This window comes from Drosophila bipectinata, chromosome 3L (assembly GCF_030179905.1).
Source record: "Drosophila bipectinata strain 14024-0381.07 chromosome 3L, DbipHiC1v2, whole genome shotgun sequence".
NCBI lineage: Eukaryota > Metazoa > Arthropoda > Insecta > Diptera > Drosophilidae > Drosophila > Drosophila bipectinata.
The window spans coordinates 3,474,137-3,499,184 of record NC_091738.1 but is presented as its reverse complement, the minus strand read 5'-3'; the positions used below and the strand labels follow the sequence as shown (position 1 = coordinate 3,499,184).

General features: G+C 41.2%; 1 protein-coding gene and 1 long non-coding RNA gene across 7 annotated transcripts; one reads left to right on the top strand and one right to left on the bottom strand.

Annotated features, from left to right (window-relative positions):
- The first annotated feature begins 708 nt into the window (after positions 1-708).
- On the top strand, positions 709-25,048 carry LOC122322195 (UNC93-like protein). 6 transcript variants are annotated; one of them, XM_070280044.1, is made up of 4 exons: positions 709-974; positions 1,032-1,228; positions 1,284-1,492; positions 24,844-25,048. In XM_070280044.1, the coding sequence occupies exons 1-4, from the start codon at positions 762-764 to the stop codon at positions 25,044-25,046; spliced, it is 822 nt and encodes a 273-aa protein (XP_070136145.1). In that variant the 5' UTR covers positions 709-761; the 3' UTR covers positions 25,047-25,048. The 6 variants fall into 6 exon arrangements, with proteins under 6 accessions (XP_070136145.1, XP_070136149.1, XP_043069618.1 ...); XM_070280048.1 differs by lacking the exon at positions 24,844-25,048 and adding an exon at positions 10,303-12,049 and having other exon boundaries at positions 1,284-1,471; XM_043213683.2 differs by lacking the exon at positions 24,844-25,048 and adding an exon at positions 10,303-12,048.
- LOC138926388 (uncharacterized) lies at positions 19,160-19,870 on the bottom strand. The gene is made up of 2 exons (XR_011442886.1): positions 19,752-19,870; positions 19,160-19,693 (listed from the first exon to the last, which is right to left on the bottom strand). It is a non-coding gene; the product is annotated as an uncharacterized lncRNA (long non-coding RNA).

The window sequence follows — 25,048 nt, the reverse complement described above, 5'->3', positions numbered from 1 at the left end:
ATTCTACATGTAATATTTTTCGTTTCGATGTAGTTTTATGGCATACCTTCTGGAGCAGAATTTATTGTTGCAACGATCCGAAAAGTATGCATAAATATATGTGATGGAGAAAACAACTGGATATATTGCATATATTTGATTGAAAATTAATCCAGAAATTAATTATTCAGAATACGATATTGATTTGCATAGCTGACACATATTCCACAGCTTTGTCCCTTTCGCGAAATCTCAAAGAAGACGACTGACTCTGCCTACTGCAGATTCTGCCATGTGTGGACTCACACATGTATATGTATGTGTCTTTGCAATTAGCAGAGTTTTATTTGCTGGTGTTGTTTGGGATGTTGTTGCCACTAGCGGTCTCATGCTGCTGACAAATGGAAAACCATATGAGGCAAGCTGGCCTGTGTAGTCGTACAATGACCCACATTGCGATGCGCTTTTATTAGACACGCGAGGCGCAAAAACAAAGAACTCGACAATGAGCCCGGGAATCCAAACTCCGTATTCCGGATTCCGGACAATGGCCCAGCAAGGAGACGATGAGGAAAATAAAGCCACGACGCCGTCATCACAACGCTAGCAAAACAAAAGGACAATGGAAATGTGGCTCACACAGGACATTAAACCCGTTGTGGTTAAATGTTAAACACATTTTCCCATCCAATATTATTTCCTTTGAGGTAATTTACATTTTAACAAAGTTGCCCCGACACACCAGTCAATACACATTCATTTTATTGAATTTTATCAAGAAGATGCCTCACGAGATTGAAAGAAGACGTTCCTCTGCCACAGGTGATATAATAGAGGTGGTGGTGAGGCCAAAGAAGTATTATCGAGTGGGTCGAGACCAAGTCACCGAGCCGGACCGTGATAAAATTTTTGTCAGCAGATACGAAAAGTTTCGAATATTGAAAAATGTGATTGTCCTCTCTCTGGCCATGATGACGCAGTATGTGGCTTACCAGGTGGGTGTCTCTTGAGCCCAAAAAAGTCAATTAATTGTTCGTGTTTTTCTTTGCAAGGGCACCCTCAACCTGCAGTCATCGCTCAATGCTGAAGGAGGCTTGGGTACCATCGCGTGCTCCTCCATCTATTTGAGCATGGGACTGTCCTGCCTGGTTCTTCCGACCCTTATGATCCGACAGCTGACCTGCAAGGGAACTCTGGTCCTGGGGATGTTCTGCTTTCTTCCTTATATCGGCCTGCAACTTTATTCAAAGTAAGATTCTTCCTCACTGCCCTGATCCTATACAAATCCTGTATGATTTATTTAGATTTTATACTTTGGTGCCGGCTGGCATACTACTGGGCGTGGCCGCTGCCCCCATGTGGGCTGCCCAGGCCACCTATCTCACCCAGATCAGTCAGATATATGCCATCATAACCTCTTCGAGCGTGGATGCAGTGATAACTCTGTTCTTTGGAATGTTTTTCTTTGCTTGGCAAAATGCCGATACAATAGGTAATTTGCTGTCCAGTTTAGGTAAGTTATTATAGCTTTTTTTTGATAATTCATTGAATTTGATTTAAAGGATGCCTGAGAACGTGATATCTTTAGTAATTTAACCCCTCCAGCCAGGTCGATTCCACACGCCTCTATCCTGACCTTTATAATTGCATTCCTGATTAGTTGGGGTCCCTTAGGTTGGAACAGTAATGAAACTAAGAAGCCAGGAGTTGCCGGGGAGGGATGTTAGGGCAGAAGCTATCCCGGGACATTGACCGAGCCCTTTTTAGCCAATGTGGCACTAGGCCAGTTGCAGTTAACCGCAGCAACAATCGTCGTCCCAGAATAATCAGCAGATGAGGGAGCCACGCCACAAAGCTCAACACTTGGCAACACATGCAACAAAGTGGGCCAGTTTGCACCTGCAACTCGGATGAAGGGCCAACTCGGATGAGGCAGGTTACAACTGTGCAGTGTTCCTTTCTATGTAATTATTTGTAATTTGTTTGCCCAAGTGCAGGCAAGTGGAGACTTTGTTGTTGGAAATGCAAACCAATTGTTCTAGTGGGCCAGGCATCGCCCAGCCTTGTGTACTCGGAAGTGCTTAACTACGGTTGTTATTGCACCTAATATAATATTGAGGTAGTGGGGACATGTTAGCTGTCGTAAATCGAAAATGCCAACAGCCACTTAAAAGCCTTTCCATTTGAAATATTAGACAATGGCCCACGAAATGGGAGGCATTACGGAAGCTGTCACCATACTTATAGTGGCGCAGATTGATGATGGCGGCGACTGGCAGCGGAAACGGAAATGTCTGTTTCGCCTCCCAGACAGGCATTAAGAAATAATTAACCCAAAATAGAGCGAAAATCTTTAAGAAAGCCGAAAGCTTATTGCGTAATTGTCCATTCGATGCGACAAAGAAAAACAAAAGCCCGAAAGATCCATAAATTATGAGGTTCCAAATGGACGATAAACAGAAAATAAATAGTTGAAGGTTTTCCGCAAAAAAAAAAAATATAAATGGAAGGACCTAAGCTTCAGTTATATTATTTATTGGCCAAATTTTTTCAAGTAGTACCCTTCTGTAAGATTTTTGCCAAGTGTAGAAGTGGGTTATTCCTCAAACTTGTTCTGTGGGGGTTGCTTGGAAAGGGCGATAAACCCTTGAGGCAATGACGATGTTCTGAGTCATCCGACCATCCATATTTCAATTACATCCCGAAACCAAAACGAACCACAAAAGAATCGAGACGAGGCCCTGGGCATATGCTCGGGGCATGTCCTTCGAGTTGAATACATTTCGATTAATACAAATTTGCTTTTTCCCTCTTTGAATGCAAATCGAATTATGCGCGGAATTTAAGTGGAATTTCGTCTGGGGTGAGAAAGGGAATTCGGCGAAAATTTGCATCAATTTTTCTTGGTATTAACAACAGGACTTGTACAAAGCGATTGCGAAGGGGAGTGTTGCTGCCTTTGGTGTGCTATCTGCGCTATTATTGAGTTAATAAATCACATGCCAGCTTCAATTACCACTCCCGGCAAACGCTTACCTCAAAAATTCCGTTGACTGACAACTCAGAGCTTCGGTTAGTTGCGTTTCGGAATGCTCAAGGAGTCGAAATGTCATTACCAGGCCCTTGAAATATTCGATCTTCTATTCCGATGGTAAATTTGCGTAATAACTCAGCCGGTCCTGCGCCGTTTCGTCTCAATATTCGCCAATCTGGATCGGGATTCGCGCTTGTTTGCCATTTGGCTTGCCAAAGAAAAGGGAAAGTGTGGGAAGTGGGCTTATCCCGAATGGATGGATGAATAGCGACTTGGATGGGCGTCTCGAGCACGTTGGGCTTAATGGAAATCGCTATGGAATTGAATTAGACGAACGGCGAACGAGGGTGTCGGGCCTGGGGTTGCCTCAGATTGTTGCATCAAGTGCAAACAAGGGAAGGATTTTGTTTTGGGGCAATATCCTTGACAATATATATGGAACATCTAAAAGAAATGACGAAAAAATTGTACTTCATTCCATAATTGTTGAGTTCTATCCACTTTAAGTCGTGGAACTGAACACTTCATTGAACCGCATTGAAGAGAGACAAGAGGTCGGAAAGTTACCAAAACCGAAGTCCTTTGTACCCTTCGCGAATCGCCTGAAACACAGCACAGCGTGAACGTGCGAACAAACCGGATATCCGTTTATGGAGCGGATGTTGCCTGATTTCCGCCCCGTTGACAGGCCGACCAATATCCCAATGGCCAGCCAACCAGCCCACCATGCCGCCAGACCACCAGACAGAATTGTTTGCAATAATTTATCTCCAACTTGCATTAAATGACAAAAATTCTGTATTGTTGCGCCAGTCATCGGTCCGGTCACATAAATCAGAGATCAAAACCCAATTCCCGGGCACGGTAATTGCTGTGGAAATGCGGCCAAACTGGGTTAAGCTGAAATTAGTTGCTTAGAGAGTCGGACTAGCTGGCAAACATTTTTGATTTAGCTTTTCGATTGGCCGCTCTGCCGGCAATTGTTGTTCAGTTTCCAGTTGTTGGCCAAAACTTTTTCACCATCCAAACACAAACAACTGGCTCAGACAATATTTCTGAGCAGGGTAAAGACGCATTGTAGGATGTACATGGATATAAGGGTATTACTTCCAGGGTCTTCAAATTTTTCTATTTTAATTTATTTATAATTATAATATAAGCTAAACTATTATGATTGGTTCAAATACATACTCATTACTGGGTACCTTTAACTTCGTTTCCCTTACCCTTTGGTCTTTCTTGTTCTGTCTCCGATACTGGCTGGGTCTCTGGCTTTGGATATATTCCTGGTCCTGCGTTGGCTTCTGGTCCTGGCATGGGCAACATGCACAGTAAATTTTCATTTGCAAGACAGTTGGTTGTGTTGAAGAGAGGAAGTGGGCGGCGCTGGGCGAGGGGGATATGCATTTAAATACGTGTTGAATTATTGTCCTGCAATTGCAGGAGCTGCAGAATGCGCCGAGGATGTGCTCCAGTTCCAGTTTCAGTTCCGCACAGTTCACACTCCGCCTGCCGGCTCCGGCTCCTGCTCGAGCTCGTATCTATTAAATAAAATTGCTTAATTTTCTGCAGCTGCAGACAACAGAGATATCGCGGAGGTTCCTGGAGGAACATCAAACATTACAAAACTTTCATCATTGTGTGACATGAAATTATTTGTTTGCTCGTTCTTGCCATTCTGTAGCTGTTCTGCAGCCAGCTGCTGCTTCAGTTGCCAGGCAACATTCATTCCTGTTGTTTAGATTTTAGATGCAATGGCATTTTGTTTATGGCGGACTCCTCTGGTGGCATCCTCTGGTAAATTATGTTCTTGTAGTTGCATGTACGTTTTCCAGTTCCGCTTATTGTTGTTCAGTTGGCCAGCATGGCAATAATAGTAATAATAATTAAAATAAATGGACTGTTATTCGATGTCTTGTATGGTGGGGGAACTATAAACTGGGGGTCTTATAAACTCCAGAAAGAGGAAACTAAAAGAGTTCAGCGGGAAAATTCTAACAATTTACGATTAAAACTAGACTCTTAAAAACAGCAATTGGTTTTGAAGGATATATGGAATGGAATGAATAGCCAAGTCAAGATATTTTTATGAAAGACATCCTTTATTTTAAATTTAGAATAAAATTCAAACCAGAGACAATGCCATCACTCACCACCATGAAGACATCAGCCTGGCTTACCTTAATCGGGGTAATCATGACCATCATTGGCACAGTCGGGTAGAGGAATCCTCGAATCCTTTTTCCACTTCCTGGCCACTGGCACTGGCAACCCTTAGACGTCGGAAACAGAACAACAGACCGGCAGGAGGGAAGACGTCAGACGGCTGGGGACAGAAGACCGAAGACAGACGAGACATCAGACGAGACGAGACGAGAGAAAAGCCCGGCAACATTGGACTCATAATTCATTAAGACTTTTTTGAGTTATGCACAAGTTTGTTCCTTCTTTTCGCACCGTACCGTTTATGTTCCTTTTGCAACAACTCTGTCTGTTGCCGGAGGACAAAACCGATAAGGACTGATGGCAGGGTAGCTGCTCTTCTGCTGCCTCTTGATAACTGGCTACCGTTAATTTTTCTTTTGCCACCCGGCCCGACCCATTCCCAGGGCTTCCCAGGGCATCTCGGAGGTAGCCAGTTCTTTAAGGTGTTCACTCTGGAAGCCATAAACAAAGGCTTTGCTCACGCCCTCACGCCACTCCACTCTTAGAGCTTGCCATTCTTCAGTTTTCACTCCCATTTTCTACTGCCTTTGCTCCTTCTACTGCTTCTTCTGCTGCGCTTTTGTTTGCACGCCTTGAAAACTGGTGCATTGTGTGCTGAAGTTAGCCCCAATTGGTGGGGACAGTGGAAAATGGGGGCTAGAAACTAAATATTAAAAAACTATACATTATTTCTAATAAGTATGCTTAATTCTTTTCTCTTAGCTACTTTGGCTAGTAACACATTCTATGGATTACTTTAAAGTCGCGGCTCTGACCAGAACCACTGTGCACGGTCCTTTGGTACTGGCCACGTTTACGGCTGTCAGCTTCCCCTCCATCTTCCCGCCCACCCCGCCAAACCAACCGGCAATAAGTTCAGGCAGCTGGCTGTGAACAAAATGAAATTGTTTTGCTCGAGTCGCCGGCAACGCTTTGCTTTTTTATTCGGCTTCTTTTTAGTATGCCGAACAGCAGCTGCTATTCTACAGATCCTGATTCAGCTGGGAACTGGGAGCTGGGAGTGAAAAGGAGTGGCGGCCATGTCCTGGCTTTAACCCTTGTTTCCACAACATACACACATACTGTGTCCTGTACCGTTCTATTCTCGCGGCGCTGCACAGAATTTGTAATTGCAATGTCGGTTAATTAAATACAGTTTTACTTTATGTAGCCCAGTCGCTCGTTCGCACTCGGCTGCCGTTGTTTATCTTGTGTAGACGTCATTTTTCTCTATTTTTCACTTAGGGCTTGTTACGCTCTCCACCGAGCCTAGTCCTAGGGGCTGTTCCCTCGGAATTTATTGCCGCCACCGGGACGGGGAGACTCAAAGGAGCCTCTAGTAAAAGGATTATGAGTGGGACACGGTCTCGAGGATGGCACCAGCAACAGCTGAAAACTTAAACCAAGTTACTCTTTAAATCAAAACTATAGAACATTCTTTGAATATCAAATAAATGCTCATAATAAGTATAGAGTTCATAGTATAGTTTTTTGTAGAACTTCAAGGGAAGACTATAACGAATAGTATGTGTCTTACAATATCTTCCCTCTCCTTTATCGTCCTTCTTTTTTCTCTTGGCATGTCCTTTATTTGCTCTGGAGTCCCCGGGTTAAACTGCTACTGCAATTACTAGACCATATGTCCAGCAATTAAAAAATATTCCACATACGCACTGTGGGCAACTATTTTTTTCGGATTTTCTTGTTCTTTAGTTACATTTTGTCTTCTCTTTTGCCATTTTGCGACCTTGGGACAGTTTCAGTTATAAAATCTAACTAAAACCTATTTATTTTTTTGACCCTCGATTTTTTAAACATTTTTTAAGAATTCTAAAAGTGCTAACAATAGCGATTCAGGGATAGGCACGACATTTTCTTAGAAAGGAACACAGCCATTAGAATTCTAAACAGCAAGTTAAACAATAATTCAGTGGGCAAAATTATGGCCACCCCGCTCCCAGCCCGCCTCGGAGTAATCAAATATTATTTATTTGCTGTTTACACATATAACATTTCCTCCTCACCGCCCCACTGGCCTCCTCCCCCCACCAACTGGCTAAATTTATGCAAATTGTGCGTGGTGTGAGATGGGAACGAACATGAGGCATAAATTGGCTTATTGCGCTATAAATTGTATTTATTTTGATGAAATTTACACAAGGCATAAACGAAACGCCATGAATCCATGTATGCCCCGTCACATATATATTTATAAATACATATCCGAGCCGCTGCTCCTCCAGATCTTAAAGCTTTAAGTCATATATTTAAGGTTCTTTATAATGAACCGCAATGCAGAAAGTGCCTTGATAAGAAATTAAATATAAAATGCGTGGGAAAATGCAAAGAGCTTCGGGTTGGCGAAGAAAGCGGAAATGAGATGCTTGTACATGTTTCTTTTTCTGGTTTGAATACACTTAAAAAAAAAGGTAAAACAAAAAACAAAAATAAATACATTCAGTGGGTGTAATAAAATGTCTTTTCTATGCAAAGCCTACTAATGTTTCCTCCTACAATGCCTATAATTATTTTTCCAAGTGCATCGAATTCGCAGCTAAGCGACATTGATGTTTATGGATTTTGATTGCCCCCGCCTCATCATCTCTCCATCGTCCTAGGGCCAGGAGCGATGCCAGGATAAGCACGCTTCCCTGCACAGGGGCCACATTGTCGCCTTGGCACGCCCCTCGTCCTATTCCCCACTTGGCCCCTCTTTCAACATCGCAACATTTAATGAATATCGAAATTGGCAATTTCAATATTAAAGCGATTTCGCCAGGCTATATGAGCTGTGCCATGCCCGATAAGATTAGACCGAGATGCCACCCAGGCCATATCCTTATTCGGATACATATATTAGTGCGTGTGCATATGTGTGTGGGTTCTGGAGGGGGTGGATGTACTTAGTCGATTCGAAAGTCATTGGCGTGTAAATTACGCCAGTCATGATGTTTTCCATGCTTCGATTTGATGATGCGGAAAAGTAAAACCACAAAATCTGGTGCCCCATTGGAGCTCCAGAGCAAATCCCCTTTTAGTCCCAGACTCGGGGGCTCTGGATATGCAAATGACAATGCAGTTTCGGTTTTGTTTTCTTTTTCTAGAATTAATCAAGCAGCCAACCACTCGAACGAGTAAATTGTTATCCAGCCAGGGCCCCATCCTCGCCCCTGAAACTTTTCAATCTAATTGGCCAGCAGCTGCTGGGGACCCACATTCATCTCTCTGTGGCCCAAACGCTGGGAGGGGGGGATTCTTTAGTGTTTTGACTGCCATTTGTAGTTGAGCCAGAACTCATAAAATCCAGTCAAGAGTTGTTACTGTCTAGCTACATTCTGGGCAGACGATGCTGGGCTAAGCCCTCGGGTTGGATGTGATTTCGGGGGAAGGCGGCACTCCGGCCAGAGAGATTCGTGATGAAATTTGCAACCACCGGAATAAAAAGTATCAGTAGCTGGCTTGAATGTACATAAACGGGAATTAATTTCCAACAAAATGACAAGGCAAACGACTAACATCGGAAGGGTGGGGCCCCAAACAAGTCGAGCTGGAGCTCAACTGAAGGAATCCGAGGAATTGAAAGGGTTAAGGGTAAAACATCCTCGAACGAAATAAGGAAAACAACTGAGGTAGCACAGAAAACCCGCAAAAGATCCTTCAAGTTGAGCTTAATTAATTAATGAAACGAAAACATTTTCAAAATGAAGTAAAGGGTCTTTTTTTCTGTTATATTTTAAAAAGGTTTACACATCCTTTCAAAATTTTCGATACAAATTTAAAGTGACCTGCCTCTTCTTAACCCTTTATTATAAAAATATAGAGTCTTTAAGCCAACTTCCTCCACTTGGCTAAAGAGGAAAAAATCAATCAACGCAACTGCAATCACATTTCGCTCGTCGAGCAATCAACATCCGTTACATTAATTTGATGTTGCCCCTGCCCCACAGCCACACTGCCACACCACGCACCATCGTCGGCTAACAATATTAAAATCCTTATCAAATCGAAATTAAAAACCAGTTGGAATTGCTTCCTTCGTCCTCCGTCCTCTGTCCTCCAGTTTCCACCGTTTCTGCACAATTTCCATTCCGGCAACAACTACAGTTCATCTGGCAGCAGGAACCAGAAATCACGGACCCCTTGGCCTGGCCCGGACCCATAAAACTTAAAATAAATATGCAGCGTGTGCCTCGGACTCTTCTGTGTCTCTGTGTGTGCGAGTATCTGCCTGCCTGTGTAACCGATAACATCATTATTGATGAAGCTTTGGCCAGAAGTCACATCCAGCCCAGCCAGCCAGCCAGCAAATGGCAGAAAGGCAGTAAGGCAACTCGAACAGATTGCAGAAATGTGCGCCCAAGGAGCGCCGCAGACTCACAGTCAGAGATATAGATGGATATAGAGGTCACCATGCCACTCGCTGCTCCGGAACTTCCTCCTTTTCAAAGGACCCCGTTCGGGGGTAGAAAGCAGTCTCGTTTAGAGATTGGAAATCGTAGACATCCTCGCCATCGCCATCGCCACTGCCACTGCCGTCGTAGTGCCAGTCGTCGTCGTAATAACTGTAATTGATTTTTGATTTGTGATTTAATTTAACACAGTTAAATGAATTGAAGTGGGAAGATGCTAGGGCTCAGGAATGCTATGGGTCTCAGGAAGAGGGCACACCCACGCAAATCGTCCTGGCCAGAGGTGGCAAGGTAAGCCATGGGCTTAGTTCAAGCGAATAAGTGATGAAATGAAAATAACCCTCTGTATCTATAAGGATATGCGTTCTTGTCAGCCCTGGATTTTACAAAGATTTTACAAATCATATTATTTTCAGTTGTAAAGACGCAGATGAGATAATCCTATTTTTTAGATCTTAGACGTGAGAATATGTTTTTTAAGTTTTATGATATATATTTTTTTAAAGATTTTATTGTTTAATATTTTTTCTAATTCTTTGAAGTTTTTCAGGATTAACTAACTCTTCTTTATTTTCTTTACAGATCCAGCCTCTTGTCACAATTAATAAAACTTTATTTTATTTAAATAATCTAATACCGCAGTTTATGAATAATTATATTATTTTCTATTCATAGCAAGGAAACTATCGGGAACAGGAAAAATATGAGCAACTGGCAAAGGACCTGGCGGCTGCTAAAGGAAATGAAAGGGATGCCCAGCTTGCCAAGGAGCACGCCGATTTATATACCGAAAGAATCAAACAACAGGCCAAGGACTCGGATGGTGAAGATGACGAACTGGAACAAGATGTGAGGGTGGAGGAAAAACCTAGGAGGAGATTCTTTCGTTCCAAGTGATATGGAACCTAAAATATTATTACTGCCAAGATCCCAAATGTATCCAAAAATTTTAAACTTCTCTATTCATTTAGTACTTCTTGAAGATATTTTTTTTCGAACCACGCCGGCAAGGACAACGAAGGAGCACTATAATTGCCACAACACACAAAAACCCGAAAAAATCCAGTACAGGAGCGTGGGAGCTGCAATGGCAATTACTTGGCGTTGATGATGGCCCAAGATGCTTTCGGTTTTCACTGCACTCGCATCCTGGCATCCAGGCATCGGGTGAGGAGAGTGGAGTAGAGCTATAAAAGGACAATGCTTTGATTGCCCTGTGGTAGATAAAGGAGAGACACGCCAGACGCTGTTAATGTCTGGTCATGAGTTAAACACTTCAATAAAACGTGAGCGTGTGTGTGAAAGGGCTCTGGCTAGGACTATAAAACAATTGTTTCACCATATTTAGTCCTTGGGCGGAAACCGAACTATATTACACATACGACACGTTGGCATATAGAGGAAGGATAATTAAAACAAAAATTAAAGCATCAAACAAGCAATTTGGTTTAAATCATAATCATACTTAAAGTCTCTCTATTGAATAGTCCTCAGGTTAAAACAATAGCCAATAAATCGTATACATTCCGGCTGGCAACACAAAGGAGCTGAACAAATAAGTTAGAGTGTATTTTATTTGACCAGTCCATGAGAAATGAGCTCTTCAAAGTTATTCAAAGGGGGCTAGAGGAGACTTTGGCCGGGTTATAAATTATTTCATTTCCGAGCTGGCGTACTGGGCGAAATCGATGCAATTAAAAATCAACAAAAGTTCCGCACTGCTCTCAAGGCCTGAAGGCGACCAATCAACAAAATGGGGAAAGGACTGCAAATTGGTAGGCATCGGACAAAGAGAATTCTCAAAATGTCCAAAAGGAATTTTTTAACTCCCTGGCTGGCTCCAGCATCTCTGCTCTCCTTATTCAAATGGCCTGCAGCTGGCCATTTCCAATTTAACAAATGACAAAAATTGTTGAGCATATTGATTGCATTGCTGGGCGACGTTGAAGAAGTGGCGAATTCCCCACGTTCAGATCGAAGAACAAAAGAATGTCTCACAGATCTATTACAACCACCTCAGCCACTAATAAATACTGAGGTACGCTGAATTTAGAGCTTAAATGATTTGTCGGAAAAGCATTAAAAAAAAGACACTCAAACTTCTTATGTGCATCGGCGATAAAGTGACGACAATGCGTCCAGACAGGCCATAAAAGGACCTTCCTGCCCGCAGCAATAACTCAGCCGATAATCATAATAAAAAAAGGGAGTGAAAATATAAAGGGAAATCTAAAACGAACCGCGGCCGGAGAAAGTCAATTTGTTAAGCTGCAGTCAGGAGCATGATCTGGAGAAAAGGCAGAGCAAAGACCAGGGCAGGACAAAGGAAAAACTAAAGAACTGGAACGCACTGGTTTCACTTAAAAAACGTCAAGAAAGGCTGAACGTCTTGCATACACAGAAAGAAAACTTGAAAAATGTATAAAATATAAAAGATAATATAAATAAAGAAAATAACAAGGTTGTTTGAAAAATAAAGGGTTTGGAAAAATACCATTTACAAAAGACATTTTCAAAACAAAAGATTATTGAAATTCTGATATTTTCCCTGTACTATATAGCCAAAGAAGACGCCACAACTTTTTCCCCACTTATTTTATTAGAATTAAATTGATTTCCTGCGGCAGACCCAGCAATGGCAAAGTCAGAGGAAAAAAATGCTACGGCGACGACGACAGGCTTTGGCTGGCATCAAAATTAATATAAAATGAAAAGTTTTGAAATTTATTACAAATTGAATTGATTTATGCAGCGAACGGCTCTCGGGCTGGAAGGTGACAAAGTGAAAACTTCGCCTTGGCCCCCAGTAGAGCAAATTAAATCGGAATGGAGGGCATTTTTATGCATCCAGCGCGTTAATCAGATAAAATGGTTCAACCTCAGCGCCATTTCCAGTTCGCAGTCGGCTTTTTCCACCACGAGTTTGCCTTTCCGGCCTCAAAGTTATGCGACCTCACGCAACAGTCCGTGCCATGACTGTATCCCGCTTTCGGGCAGCACCCTTTAGGCTCTGGCCATGTATGCATTACAGCAACAGTCGAGAGTAAATAACAGCAGGGGGCGTGTGGCATGTGGCAGGTGGCGTGGGGACAGTGCGTTGAAATGTTGGACACGTTGCAGTTGCACGCAATTAAAATAACACTTGTTAAAATATTTATTTTATGTGGAAAGGAGGCGGCTTGAAAAAATAGTTTGGCAAAAAATATGCGTACGTGTACGAGTATAGGTTGTATCGAAAACGCTGACTCTGTGACCATAAAAATGAATGGTTTTTCAAAAATAAAGTCCTGTAAATGAATTATAGAGCTTATGCTTTAGTCTTGAAATTATATTTCATCAAAAACAATATCCTATCTTTGTTTAATATATCTTTTAGGCTGCGAATTAATTTTTAATTAAACATTTACCTTGTCCTTTTGAAAAAAGTTAATGAAAATGTGTATGACTATTACAGAATTTTCCCATAACTTTTTCTGTAAAGACCTGGACCTGTCTATTATCACTCGAGTTGGTCGAAAAAACATTGATTCAGAGCTATGTGTGGAAAGCCATCGTGTTTAATTGGCTGAACCCAATGAAAAATTTAAATAAAAGTTAATAAAATTGATTTCGCTCAAATAGTTTGATGGCTGACTGGCAGTGTCTTTGTGCCGGACGCAACAGTGCATCGCTGAATAATAATAAAATAATAATGATGGACAACAAAGGGAATCTGAGATTCATTAAATTGAAATTGCTTTATTTGCTCGCATACTTGCCGGGTCAAAACCGAGCTTTGCTAGGCAAATACCAAAAAAAAAAGGACACTGCCAGGTGAATCAAACGAGTTTTGCTTAATTAATTGATTTTAAACATGCATAAAGCAATTTGCCGTATTTGTTTCTGGCTTTTGTTTGAATACTTTAAACGATTTGCTGAATAATATCCAACTAATAGTCTTCGAATTGTGTCAACAAATGCTTCTGTTTAAAGAATCCAGCCCAGTAAGGCACAAGGATACTTCAGCTTCTGGCTCGTTCGCTCCAGAGATTTTCGAGTCCCGGCCCTAACAAACAGGAAATGAATACCCCGTTGATAGAGAGAAATTGACGGGGCGGAGTGGGTAGGGGAATGGGTACCAAAGACCTGGCAAAAGTATATTTCAAACGGAAATATGTTCAATTTAAAAAATAGCACAAACACCGAAACACAGACTTCGACGCGCACATGGAACTCGATGCTGCCGAGTGACATATACACTCTGAACAACAATGGCAAAAAGAAACTAGGATAGAATTCTGGGTTCTATAGGCCTGAGAGATACTCTTCACAATGTTACAGCTTGAAAAATTTCGTCTTTTCTTTTTATAATTATTTAAAATAACAAAAATTGTTATAACAAAAATTTCTTTAAAACTTTTTTTTTCGTAGCTTTTGTAAATATTAATCACATTACGTCTATGTGCCACATTCTCCATTCTAGGGTATAGCCAAAAATGGTAGCAGGTAACATCACGGCTAAAATGGCGCAATGGCAGCCAACAAAGCACAAAACAAACTGCAACAAAATACAACCAAGAGGTTGGGAATGAAGCTGCCGAAAAATAAAGAAAAAGAATATAGTTTGGGCCAAAAACGGCGCACACGTCCACCAAAAGATCCAGCGAACTGAGCACTAAAAGTTAACAAAAACACTGGCTTCGGCAGGGGGAGGAATCCATGGATGGCAGGACCCGGTCGGTACAAGGATAACAGCCACTATTGTTGGCCCTGACAGCGACCAGCCAAGTGGTGGTCATTGTGCGGCTGAGTTGGATGACTGGACATCTGACCATTCTTCGTCGTTCGTCCTTGGTGCTTGGCGCTCCGCTCAGCGGACATTCGCATGAACGCCATTGCACGGGCAAGAGCATCCGGATCGGATCACCGTCTGGCCCCGTCCTCGAACTTGGCAATGGGAATGCCAATTGAATCATCTTCACCGGCTCTGAAACTCTTCTGACATTGTTTCTGAAAATTAAACCCTATAGTGCCTCAGAAAACAAGGTACAATTAAAAATTACCCTAAACATATATAATAAATTTCTATGAAAAGAATCATGGACAAGTGCCAGGACCACCTCAGATTGTCATTCATTATGCAATCAATATTGATTGCTTTACGCTTCACGAAAAATGCTAAAAAGTGACTTGTCAATTTTCACAACGCCCCCCAAAGGACCAACCTATTGAGGGGCCTGCCGGAAAAAAAAGAGTTTTCAATCAAGTGAGAGTTGGTCCCGTCTGTAAAAACAGTATGTTCTTGTTGATTTTTCCAGGGTAGCAGCCAAATCGGTACAAAGAACAGGATGTCCTCACTTTGACACTTTCCTCGCTGACATTTTTCAAGCTGTGTCGCGTACGCTGATTGATGAATGAAAAACCGAATCAAGGAATGAATAAGAGAGCTTCTCCCGACCTGTCCGAATTTTTCATCCATAAAAGTGTATCAAGTGGACAGGCCTGGGGATGTATTCGACCCAAGATGAATACAAGCGTGAAATAAATGACCCTTTGAACAAGAGTTCAAAGTTCATTAGGCAATTCTTAACAAATATACATTCATAATTGGCACATTTACTCGAAAAGCTAAACTATTGGCTAGTGAAATTGTACTAAGCACTTTATAGACTAATTAATACCTTCACCTTATGTCTTCTTACGCACAAACTTATACATTCTATTTGGGTTCTTTATCCAGATTTCCTTTTTTTTATCCTGTCAGTCTCAGGTGTCGCCAAGCTTCAGTCGCAGGTGTGACTCTCCTGCCCACTCCAAGGTATTTGCATAAATATATTAAAACTAAAGGAATGATTTGACACTTTTGATAGAGTTTATTGAACCAATTTGATGGAAGTGCGAAATTGAAAGCCCAATGCTCGTCGAATTCAAGAACGCCTTTCCTAGGGGGCTGGCGGCATCATTTAGTGTGACAGTTGACAAGACATCGCTACTAAACACAACACAACCCCATCCACAGAAATCTTCGTCCTGACAGCCACGTGATCCCGGACATGTGTCGGTTGTTCCCCAAGGACTTGTGCCTAATTGAATTAGGTGGAGGCTCCAATGAGTAAGGGGCTCGATAAAGGGTTTTCATTGATGTTCCAATGCCTAAGCTCGTGTTTTAAATTTTCCAATTGTTCAGCAACTTAATGCAATGTATTCCATTAGTGGATTAGCCGAAATATAGAAAATACCAGGGGCCATAGTTTTGGTTGGGGCAAGACAGCTAATGGAGGTGGAAAACTTTGCCTGGGGAATAGATTTTCCCGGACCGCGTCGCACTCTGTGAGATCTGCACTTTTCCCAGACCGTCAGCATCCTGACTCGCAGCTTATCACTGCACTCCGAGATGGTCCGAGTCCGGGTCCAAGTCCGTTGAGTGCATTAATACGCTTGCATAATACTTTAATGTCGGAGTTGCCTGCCCCTCCGCTCCCTGACATCTGACAAACGGAAAAGCTGCTGCTGGTGCTGCTACTGCCACTGCTACTGATGATGATTCTAGACGGCAGAGCTGGAAAAACTTTGGTCGAGCTACAGGAAGTGCAAGAAAATTAAGAAAATACCCTTCGTTCGCAGCACCCTCTGTTCGCCTCGGCTATTTACGACAGTGGGCATTGAAATTATACGCCCAGCTAGCTCTGCTCCACTTTGCCAAACCAAAAGTCAACATCCATAGAGAGTGCTCCGGCCCAAAGACAGCAGCCAAGTGGAGAAGCGAATGTCCGAAAGAAATTCCAAGTGATGTAAAATAGCAACATGGATTGTTGAGCAATTTGCGCTGTGTATATGAGTGAGTGAGTGAGTGTGTGTGTGGGTGGGCCCGAAAAAGTTTGGCCCACACACAAATGGCCAAATGCAAACTTTGCCACAAGCCAAAATCAGCCAAGCGATCCAGAAGACTTCTTGAGATATGAGCACAATTAAAACTTGCCGCAAAGGACCAGTTGGCGCTGTCGTTGGCGGTTCTAGGATGTCGCAAAAGTGCCAGCTTTGAATGATAAGGAGAATTGGTCAAAAGGACAAGCAGGAAAAAATACTATGAGTTCAGTTTGATGTCATAGAATAGGACTATAGCTCCGAAACGATAACACAATCACTTTTAGCTATCCAGGAAGTTAAAAAAAAATTCCATCCTAGGAGGGGTTTTATTTAGAAGATCAATATACATTTTTATACCCTTGCAGAGGGTATTATAATTTTGTCCAAAAGTGTGCAACGCAGTGAAGGAGACATCTCCGACCCTATAAAGTATATATATTCTTGATCAGGATCACCTCCTGAGTTGATATGAGCATGTCCGTCTGTCCGTCTGTCCGTCTGTCTGTCTGTCCGTCTGTCCGTCTGTCTGTTTCTACGCAAACTAGTCTCTCAGTTTTAAAGCTATCGTCTTGAAACTTTGCATACACCCTTCTTTCCTTTGCACGCAGTATATAAGTCGGAACGGCCCGGATCGGCCGACTATATCCTATAGCTGCCATATAACTGATTGATCGGAAATGGTATAACTTTGGTAATTTTAAAGTTAGAGAGTTTTAGGTGAGAGCTATTTTTGGCAAAATAATACGACATGCCAAATTTCATAAGGATCGGCCGACTATATCCTATAGCTGCCATATAACTGAACGATCGGAAATGACCCAACTTTCGTGTTTTTAAAGATAGAAAGCTGGAATAGACAGACTCTATTTTTGGTCAGTTGATCCGACCTACCAAATTTCATTAGGATCGGCCGACTATATCCCATAGCTGCCATATAACTGAACGATCGGAAATGGTATTTGGTAGAAATATCAACTTTCGTATTTTTGAAGATAGAAGTTTGGGACTTTTTTTAGATTTTGTATTGTAACAAATTGGAGTATATATTCCTATTCCCATAAGGATCGGCCAACTATATCCGATGTTTGCGATATATATCCGGTTTTAACTGCAAGGGTATATAAACTTCGGCTCCGCCCGAAGTTAGCTTTCCTTTCTTGTTAAAACTAACGTAATCCAATGCTCTAATACTATCTTTAGAATACAAATATTCTATGCTTGTACCCAAAACCCTTGTTTTACGATCAAATCAAAACTTTTGAAAATAGCCTGCCCCCGGCCCACAAAAAGAAAACTGACGAAATCAGGGCCATAAACAGAATCAATGACCAGTAAAGTGGCAATAGATTTGAGTTATGGTTATTAATAATGCCGGGTGAGACTGTGTTCCGCCTGGGGCTGGGGAGGAGATAGCCTCGGAAACGAGACACAGGCTTTGGTCTGTACACTGTATAGTACATGCAGCAATGCAGACTTGTCTGGGTCCGAAAACACAATATAATATGGGGGGCATTCCGGGACTGGGTGGAGCAGGGTGCGATGATGGCGGTAGTAATGGTGGTGGCGCTGGAGCTCTGTTGGCCAGTCAAACAACAACAGGCAATGAACAAGAGTTAAGCTGGCTGGCATCCCTCACAAAACATTGCATCGTGTGAATCCAATATAGGAAGAGGTCTCTGCCATAGCCGCCGGAAATGCCTTTTGTCTGGCTTCATAATATTTTGCTCGTTACTTTTTAATATGACTCACAGCAACATCCGAGTTCACGGATAGACAGACAAACTGACGGGGATGATACCAGTTCGAGGTATCATCCACACTAAAATGGACAATGCTAAAATCTATCATGGAGTGAAAATTTTATTACCATTTCCGAGAACATGCGACGGTGTCGGAGGATAACGCACAAAACTCAAATGTTTTGTCACCTTTCCAAGGTTTGGACCTTGGGTGGCCTTTTGACACCTTTCCAGAGATGTTGTCCAGCACAAAAAAACCTCATCTTTTGTCGTTTGTTACGTGTAATATGCCCTCCAATTTTAGTTACTGCGTTTCTGAAATTTAACATTATTCAAATTTTTTTACGGTTTCTTTGGTTTCTTGATTTAAAGGTATGGAAAAATATTTTATTTTCAAGCCAAGTAAAAGAGTTAATTTAAGGTTGGATGTGAACACAATTTTATTTGTACACAAGCGTAACAATTATTTCCATTACGAAGTGGAGTACATTTTGAAATAGTGTTCCGCGAAAGTCTTGGGGCTCCAAAGAGTACTTGAATCTAGCATCGTATACGTTCAGGAAACAAGATAGTTTAAAATCCTGGACGCCCTGGTAACCCTTGCATTCCTTTTTCTCCTTTTATGCCCTTTAATCCATGATGTCCCGGCCGTCCTTCATACCCGTATAAACCTATTTCACCTTTTTCTCCTTTAGGACCTGGTACTCCCGCCGGACCCTGAGGACTGGGTAATGTAATTAAAATACGGTACATCAAATCGTTCAATTTTGTATCCAAAATCTCCAATTTTCTTGTTATTTCGTCCTTAAAGTTATAAATATCTTCTTCCAGTGCCTGTTGATTCACATTATAAAGTTAAAAAAAACATTTTTTTTTATAAGCTTTATATTCATAGATTAACATAGGATAGTTTAATTAAGGTTAAATACCAAACAACAAAAAAAACATTTATTTACACAAAATTTATTACAACGCCTTTGCAATTAAAAACTATTCAAAAAGCATGATATTCTAAAAAATTGTAAAAAAAAAATTTTCTTCAAAGAGAATTGCAAGTATGTTTCATTTAAAAAAAAATTAAAATACGGTACTCCAGTAGTCTCGGCGCTCTATTAATTACGGGATCTATTAAGGTATTCGGCCTCAACTAACCGTACTAAATTTTCGAATCTGTTCATGTATTCTTTCTTCTTGTTTATTTCTCGTAACGTCCAATTTTAATATCTACAAGGACTCCCTGGCAGCCCCTCACGCCCCTCATCACCCTTTTCTCCTTGAATTCCAGGAAATCCGTCCAAACCGGGGTTCCCATATGGACCTGGAAGTCCTTGTTCTCCTTTAGAACCTGGTAATCCTGGAGGTCCTTGAGGACTTGGTAATGTAATTAACAAACGGTACATCAAGTCGTTTAACTTTTTCTCCATTAACTCCACCTTTCTCGTAATTTCGTCCCTAAAGTTAGTAAAATCTTCTTCCAGTGCCTGCTGATTTGGATTTTAATAGCTAATATTAAAAAAAAAGGACTTCTTCAAAACTTACGGAATTGGCGTCCACTTTAACTGTGGTAGTAAGGAAAATGCCCAACAGCAGCAACCGAAGAAAATATTTTTTCATATTGTGGTCTGGGATCGTCTTCACTCGAATTCAATACAGCGTACACTGATTTCTATAGAACGACTGTAGGCGAATTTATATGATTTTCTTATCTCCTATACAACTTATATTTGTACAATTAGTAAGTATATATACAAAGACGCATACAAATATGTTAAACACATACAAATTTGTAATCATTTTTCATAATCAGTAATCATTTATATGGCACCACTCACCATTTCGATGACTTAAAAGTTTAAATTTTTTTCGAAGATCTTTAAAATAAGCATTTGTAAAAATTTCAAAAACATATACATATATTATATTGCATTAGGCACAATTTATTTATCAGTTAAGTGAAAAAAATATGAAAATATAGAAAAATAAAGGCAGTTTATCAAAATATTAATTTCCATTAAATGAGATATATCCAGGATTCCCAGGAGGACCGGGAGGCCCTTGAGGCCCTTGTTCCCCATCATATCCTTTTTGTCCTGGGACCCCTGGTCGACCAATAATCCCATCAAGTCCTGGAGTTCCAGGTTCACCCTTTTGACCCGGTCGTCCTGGAAGACCTGGGAATCCTGGTGGTCCTTGAGGACGGTGCGTCAATGCGTCTATCTTCCTTTCCATCAACTCCAACTTCCTCGATATTTCGTCCTTGAAGCTATCGAAATCTTCCTGCTGTAGCTGTTGATTTAAAATTTAATGAGTAATATTAAAATTAAATTAAAATACATAAACACAATTCTGAAACTAACCGAATCAGCTTGCACTTCAGCTAGGGAAGCAAGGATAATACTCAGATGGAGCAAAAGTAGAATATACTTTTTCATTTTGTGCTTTTGGATTCGAATTCTGTCCAACGTACTCTGATTTTTTAGAAAATAAGCATCCAAATTTATACTGTTTTCTTATCTACTCAAACAATTTATTTAAATATATGAACAAATTTTTTACTAGAAATATATGTACAAAGTCTATACTGATACATGTTTTTAGAAATCACTTCAAAAAAATGTGGCACCATTACCTTGACCTATAGGTCACAAAGATGATTTCAATTTAAAAATGTTTTTAGATGTTGGTTTTTTGGTTCTTATAAATATTCTTATCGTTATAGTAAATAGAACATATTATAAGATTATATACATATTATTTTTATATATATTGACAACTTAACAGTGTACAACAATTATTATTTAATTTAATGAAGATTTAAACAAAAGTTTAATTTTTGAGGCTTTTGGAAAATGAATGTTCTACCGGTTCACCATACAAATTTGAGTATAAGAAACGTTTTCTTTAAGTTTTCTGTTCTATATGCATGTAGCAGAGGGACACATTTGGTGCAGCGCACATATATTTTTCATAAACCAGGAAATTTAGGTCATCACCACGGGGTATACCGTGCCGCCGGCAAAATGACAGTGCCCAGGACCCAGGACAGTGCTATTTGATATCAAACAAGCGAATCCCCAACGGTCAATGTACGGTCGACGTCAAAGCGTCGTCAAAAATGAATAAGCGCATAGGATGCGGCGAAAATATTAAGCATACGCCGCGTGTGCCAGAGTTTCCTGTGCTGATGTCGAAATGCAAAAGTTACATACATGATGCAGGCAAGTTGACCCAGTGCTCAGAGAAGGTGTTCTGAGAATATCAACATATTTCCTGTTGTCTTAATCAGTGTTGATAATTCTCTATTATTTTTTTACTAATTATTTATTTGTTTTGTTCTCTTGCTATTCCTAAGGTGTTCCGTAGGTACACCCTAACTAGTAGAAGCGAATCAGTTTCGTGGAACACCCTTTCTGGCACATATGTGGAGCTCCTTTCTGCGGGTCTCTAAGGATCCAAAGTATGATTGCGTGCCTAAGCGCCATCTTACGGTTGATAGCTTCATTATAGTGCTGTGTTGCCGTTGCAGTTGCCGCTGCATGTTGCCACTTCAGCTGCCTGGTTGCTCTTGTTTTTTTGCCAGCGCTGATTATAGCCAGGAGGGTGAAAATCTTGAACGTTTTTGCCCCCATCTTGTTTGCGTTTTTCTAATTTTAGTTAAAGTGTTTTTCCGTCTCCCCTTGCATCGTCATGCCTTAATTTTTAAATTGCCACGCGAAGTTCTGCCGCGGCCTCGTTTTGGTTGCAAGCGCGCCAAGTGAAAGTCTCCACTTGGGGTTGTGCCACCGCTCGAGTTTTATAGAGCTGCTTAAGATTTAGAAATTATGATTGTAGCAGGAAGACCGTGCCTCTCAAACAGCTCAAAAGGAAGCCAGAAGTGGGTGCCATTTAGACTGAATGGTCAAGAAACGTAATTAATTCGCACAATCTGGTAAATGCCATTTAATCTACTGGTTACTTAGTTCCGCAATTTTGCCAAAAAAGGATCTTCGACAGCTTCACCTCATCCTGCATCCGTAAATAAAACAAATAGAATTAGAATTCTCTGTGGACCAGACCCTCCGATGTGCATAAATTTCAATAGTAAGTCCATAGCTTCCCAGACAGCGGAAGTTGTTGAGATTTATGGGTACTGGGCTCCGAAAGGCTACGCCGTATTTATTTGAAAATAGAAGGACCTTGCCGCTAACAAAACGGAGAGCTGTTTATAAACCCCAAAGGGATATTACATATCCTGTTCCTAGTCCTGTAAATGCCATTATAGATTGAATATTTGCTCGGAGCGGAGCATTCCGAAAGCTTTTCTCCCTTTTGATTTACGTTTTCCATGCATCCGTTTCTATTTTGTTGTCTTTTGAATCGGGTACTGCTTACTTAACAAAAAAATTGGTTTGAACTGCATTTGAATTTTGTTTACAAAACTTTTTACTCCTGAAAATAAATGGTTGACCGAAACTAAAGCTCCCTGTTTCCCATTTCGGCGTTTATATCCTTGGCCTTGGTCTTGATCTTGGGGCGGGGAGCTCATCCTTGTTGGGTTTCTGTATTGGAGTGCAAAATATGAGGCTATTAGAGGCTTAAGTCCTGCGCTCATACGTGCAAGCTGCGCTTTTTCACACACTCTTCCCGCCTTTCTCCCGAACACGTCCTGTGCCAGGACACCAGTACTCCAGGATACCACGACGCTGGCATCATCATTATTATTATCCAACAGCTCATGGCTGCGGCCATTACAGGGTCGGGAGCAGCTGGAAGTGAAAACGAAAGGCGTGCGAGTCCCTATAGCTCTGTGGAGCATCGCAGTCCCCGCCTCCTGCGATTTCGTCTCGAGTGACTATTCACTGTTGAAGATTTATTGAATGTGCGCGATGCTCCTTCGGCCCTTTCTTCTTCCCTTTCCCAGAACCATCCCCGCCCCCATGCCAAGCTCTGCGACCACGCCTCCCTGGTGTCTGCGCCTGAAAGTTGGCTCTGTCTGCTCTTTGGTATTGGTATTGAGTGTTTATTTATTTTCAAGCATCATAAAAAATACACAGAACCAGACAGAGACCAGGCAAAAGGACCACAAAGGACTCTAAATGCCTAAGATGTTCCCATTTTTAGTTTCAATGGTGAACAATTAGTAAAAAAAAGCTTATTAAGTTTGCAATTAAAATTATAGAAAGTATATAGTTCTTTTAAAAGAAAATATATACTTCTTTCTTTTTAATTGTTTTCCAGAAAAGTGCGAAAGTGTAAATGGGAATGGTCTGGTCTTCTGGAACTCGCAGACAGGAGGCAAGGACATTCAATAATTTTGTTCGCTTTCGAGTGGCAGAAACAGCTGCAATTTTTACGCCATTTTATGCTGCCAAACCAAAGTGTAATTTGTGGCCTGGGAACTTTGTCTATTGCCCTGGTGTGGAGGGTCCTTTCGCCCTCGTCCTTGCCCTTCCAGCAAATGGCTGTCTATTTAGGTGATTTTGTTGCTGTTGTTGTTGTGTTGGCACTGTTAAATGAAGCATTCGCTGGCAAAGTTGAAGATGTTTGCAATTTTTATTTCATTTGCCGGTCAATGAACATTGGAAATGTGTTAAGTGCCACCCACTCCATGGTGCTCAAGTTGTCTTTAATTGTCTGCAAGTTGCCGGAATGGCTATTAATGAAGTGTTAAACGATACTCGGTCCTCTTGGCTTATTACTTGAGACGCCCTGAAATATTAATTTCAATTCCGCCAGCTGACACATTCACAGCCAGAATTGAATAATTCTTTGCCATTTTGTTGACATGGCTAATTACCATCGATAATTCCCAGGGAAAATCAAGCTAACAGAGAAATAAGCCTCTTAAAGTTCAAATGGTTTTGAACTCCAAAGTATTGATAACATATGATTTATTGCTTTGATGTTCACATGTATATTAGGAGGCTTAAGTTTCCTAATAATTGGATTGCGTTTGCAATAATTTTTTAGAAACTATAAAGTACAATTCCGACTCTAGATTCTAAATTCCTTCTCTCTTTTGGATAGTATGTCACATAATATGGACAGTCAGTAACCACGCAAGTGTCAAACAAACAAAACGAGCCGAAAACACTCACTCAGCCTGCCCCATTTCACCCATTACAGAGCCTTTCACCAAAAAATTTGCCGGAAAATCCTATTTTCGCATAAGGAAAGCACCCCCAATGGAAAGAGCAGGAGGTCATCTAAAACACACGAGCTGCAGGCGGTTCGATACTCGTCTACTTTCCTTTTCCTTTTTTTGGGGCCAACATCCCGTGCACACATCAATCTCGCCCTCCAACTTTTACCAGATACGAATCTTTCATTTTCGTATTTCCGTTCAAAAATTCGTGTAACTGAACTGGAACTTTGGAAAAAAGAAGCGAAAAAATGGAATGTTACTTTCCACAGACAGATACTAAGGGGTCTAGTAGGAAAATGGGTGTGTTTAGTGTTTGGGTATTTTGGTACTTACTTGAAAGCAAGTATAGCATATGTCTAGAATAGAAAAATTTAACCATTAATGAGACTAAAATTTAATATCTTAAATATATCCAAATAATTGAATTATAGGGTAACAAAAATGTGTACAATTTCCAAATGATTGCCTGGCTGGTATAAAATTTAAATTTCTTCATTTGCCTTTCAGAGTCCATGAGCAAGTTCAAGTTTTTTGTCTGGGCTCCAGCTCCTGGTCCTGCTTCCGCTGCCTCCTATCCCCTCCTGATGGCAAATTCAGGTCATGTGCGACCAAAAGTAAGTGGATGCGTTCTTATCAGCGCATACAAATGTTTTATCTCGACCGACGCGTGTGCAATCGGAATTACACGGCAAGAAAAGGTGGTGACTTGATA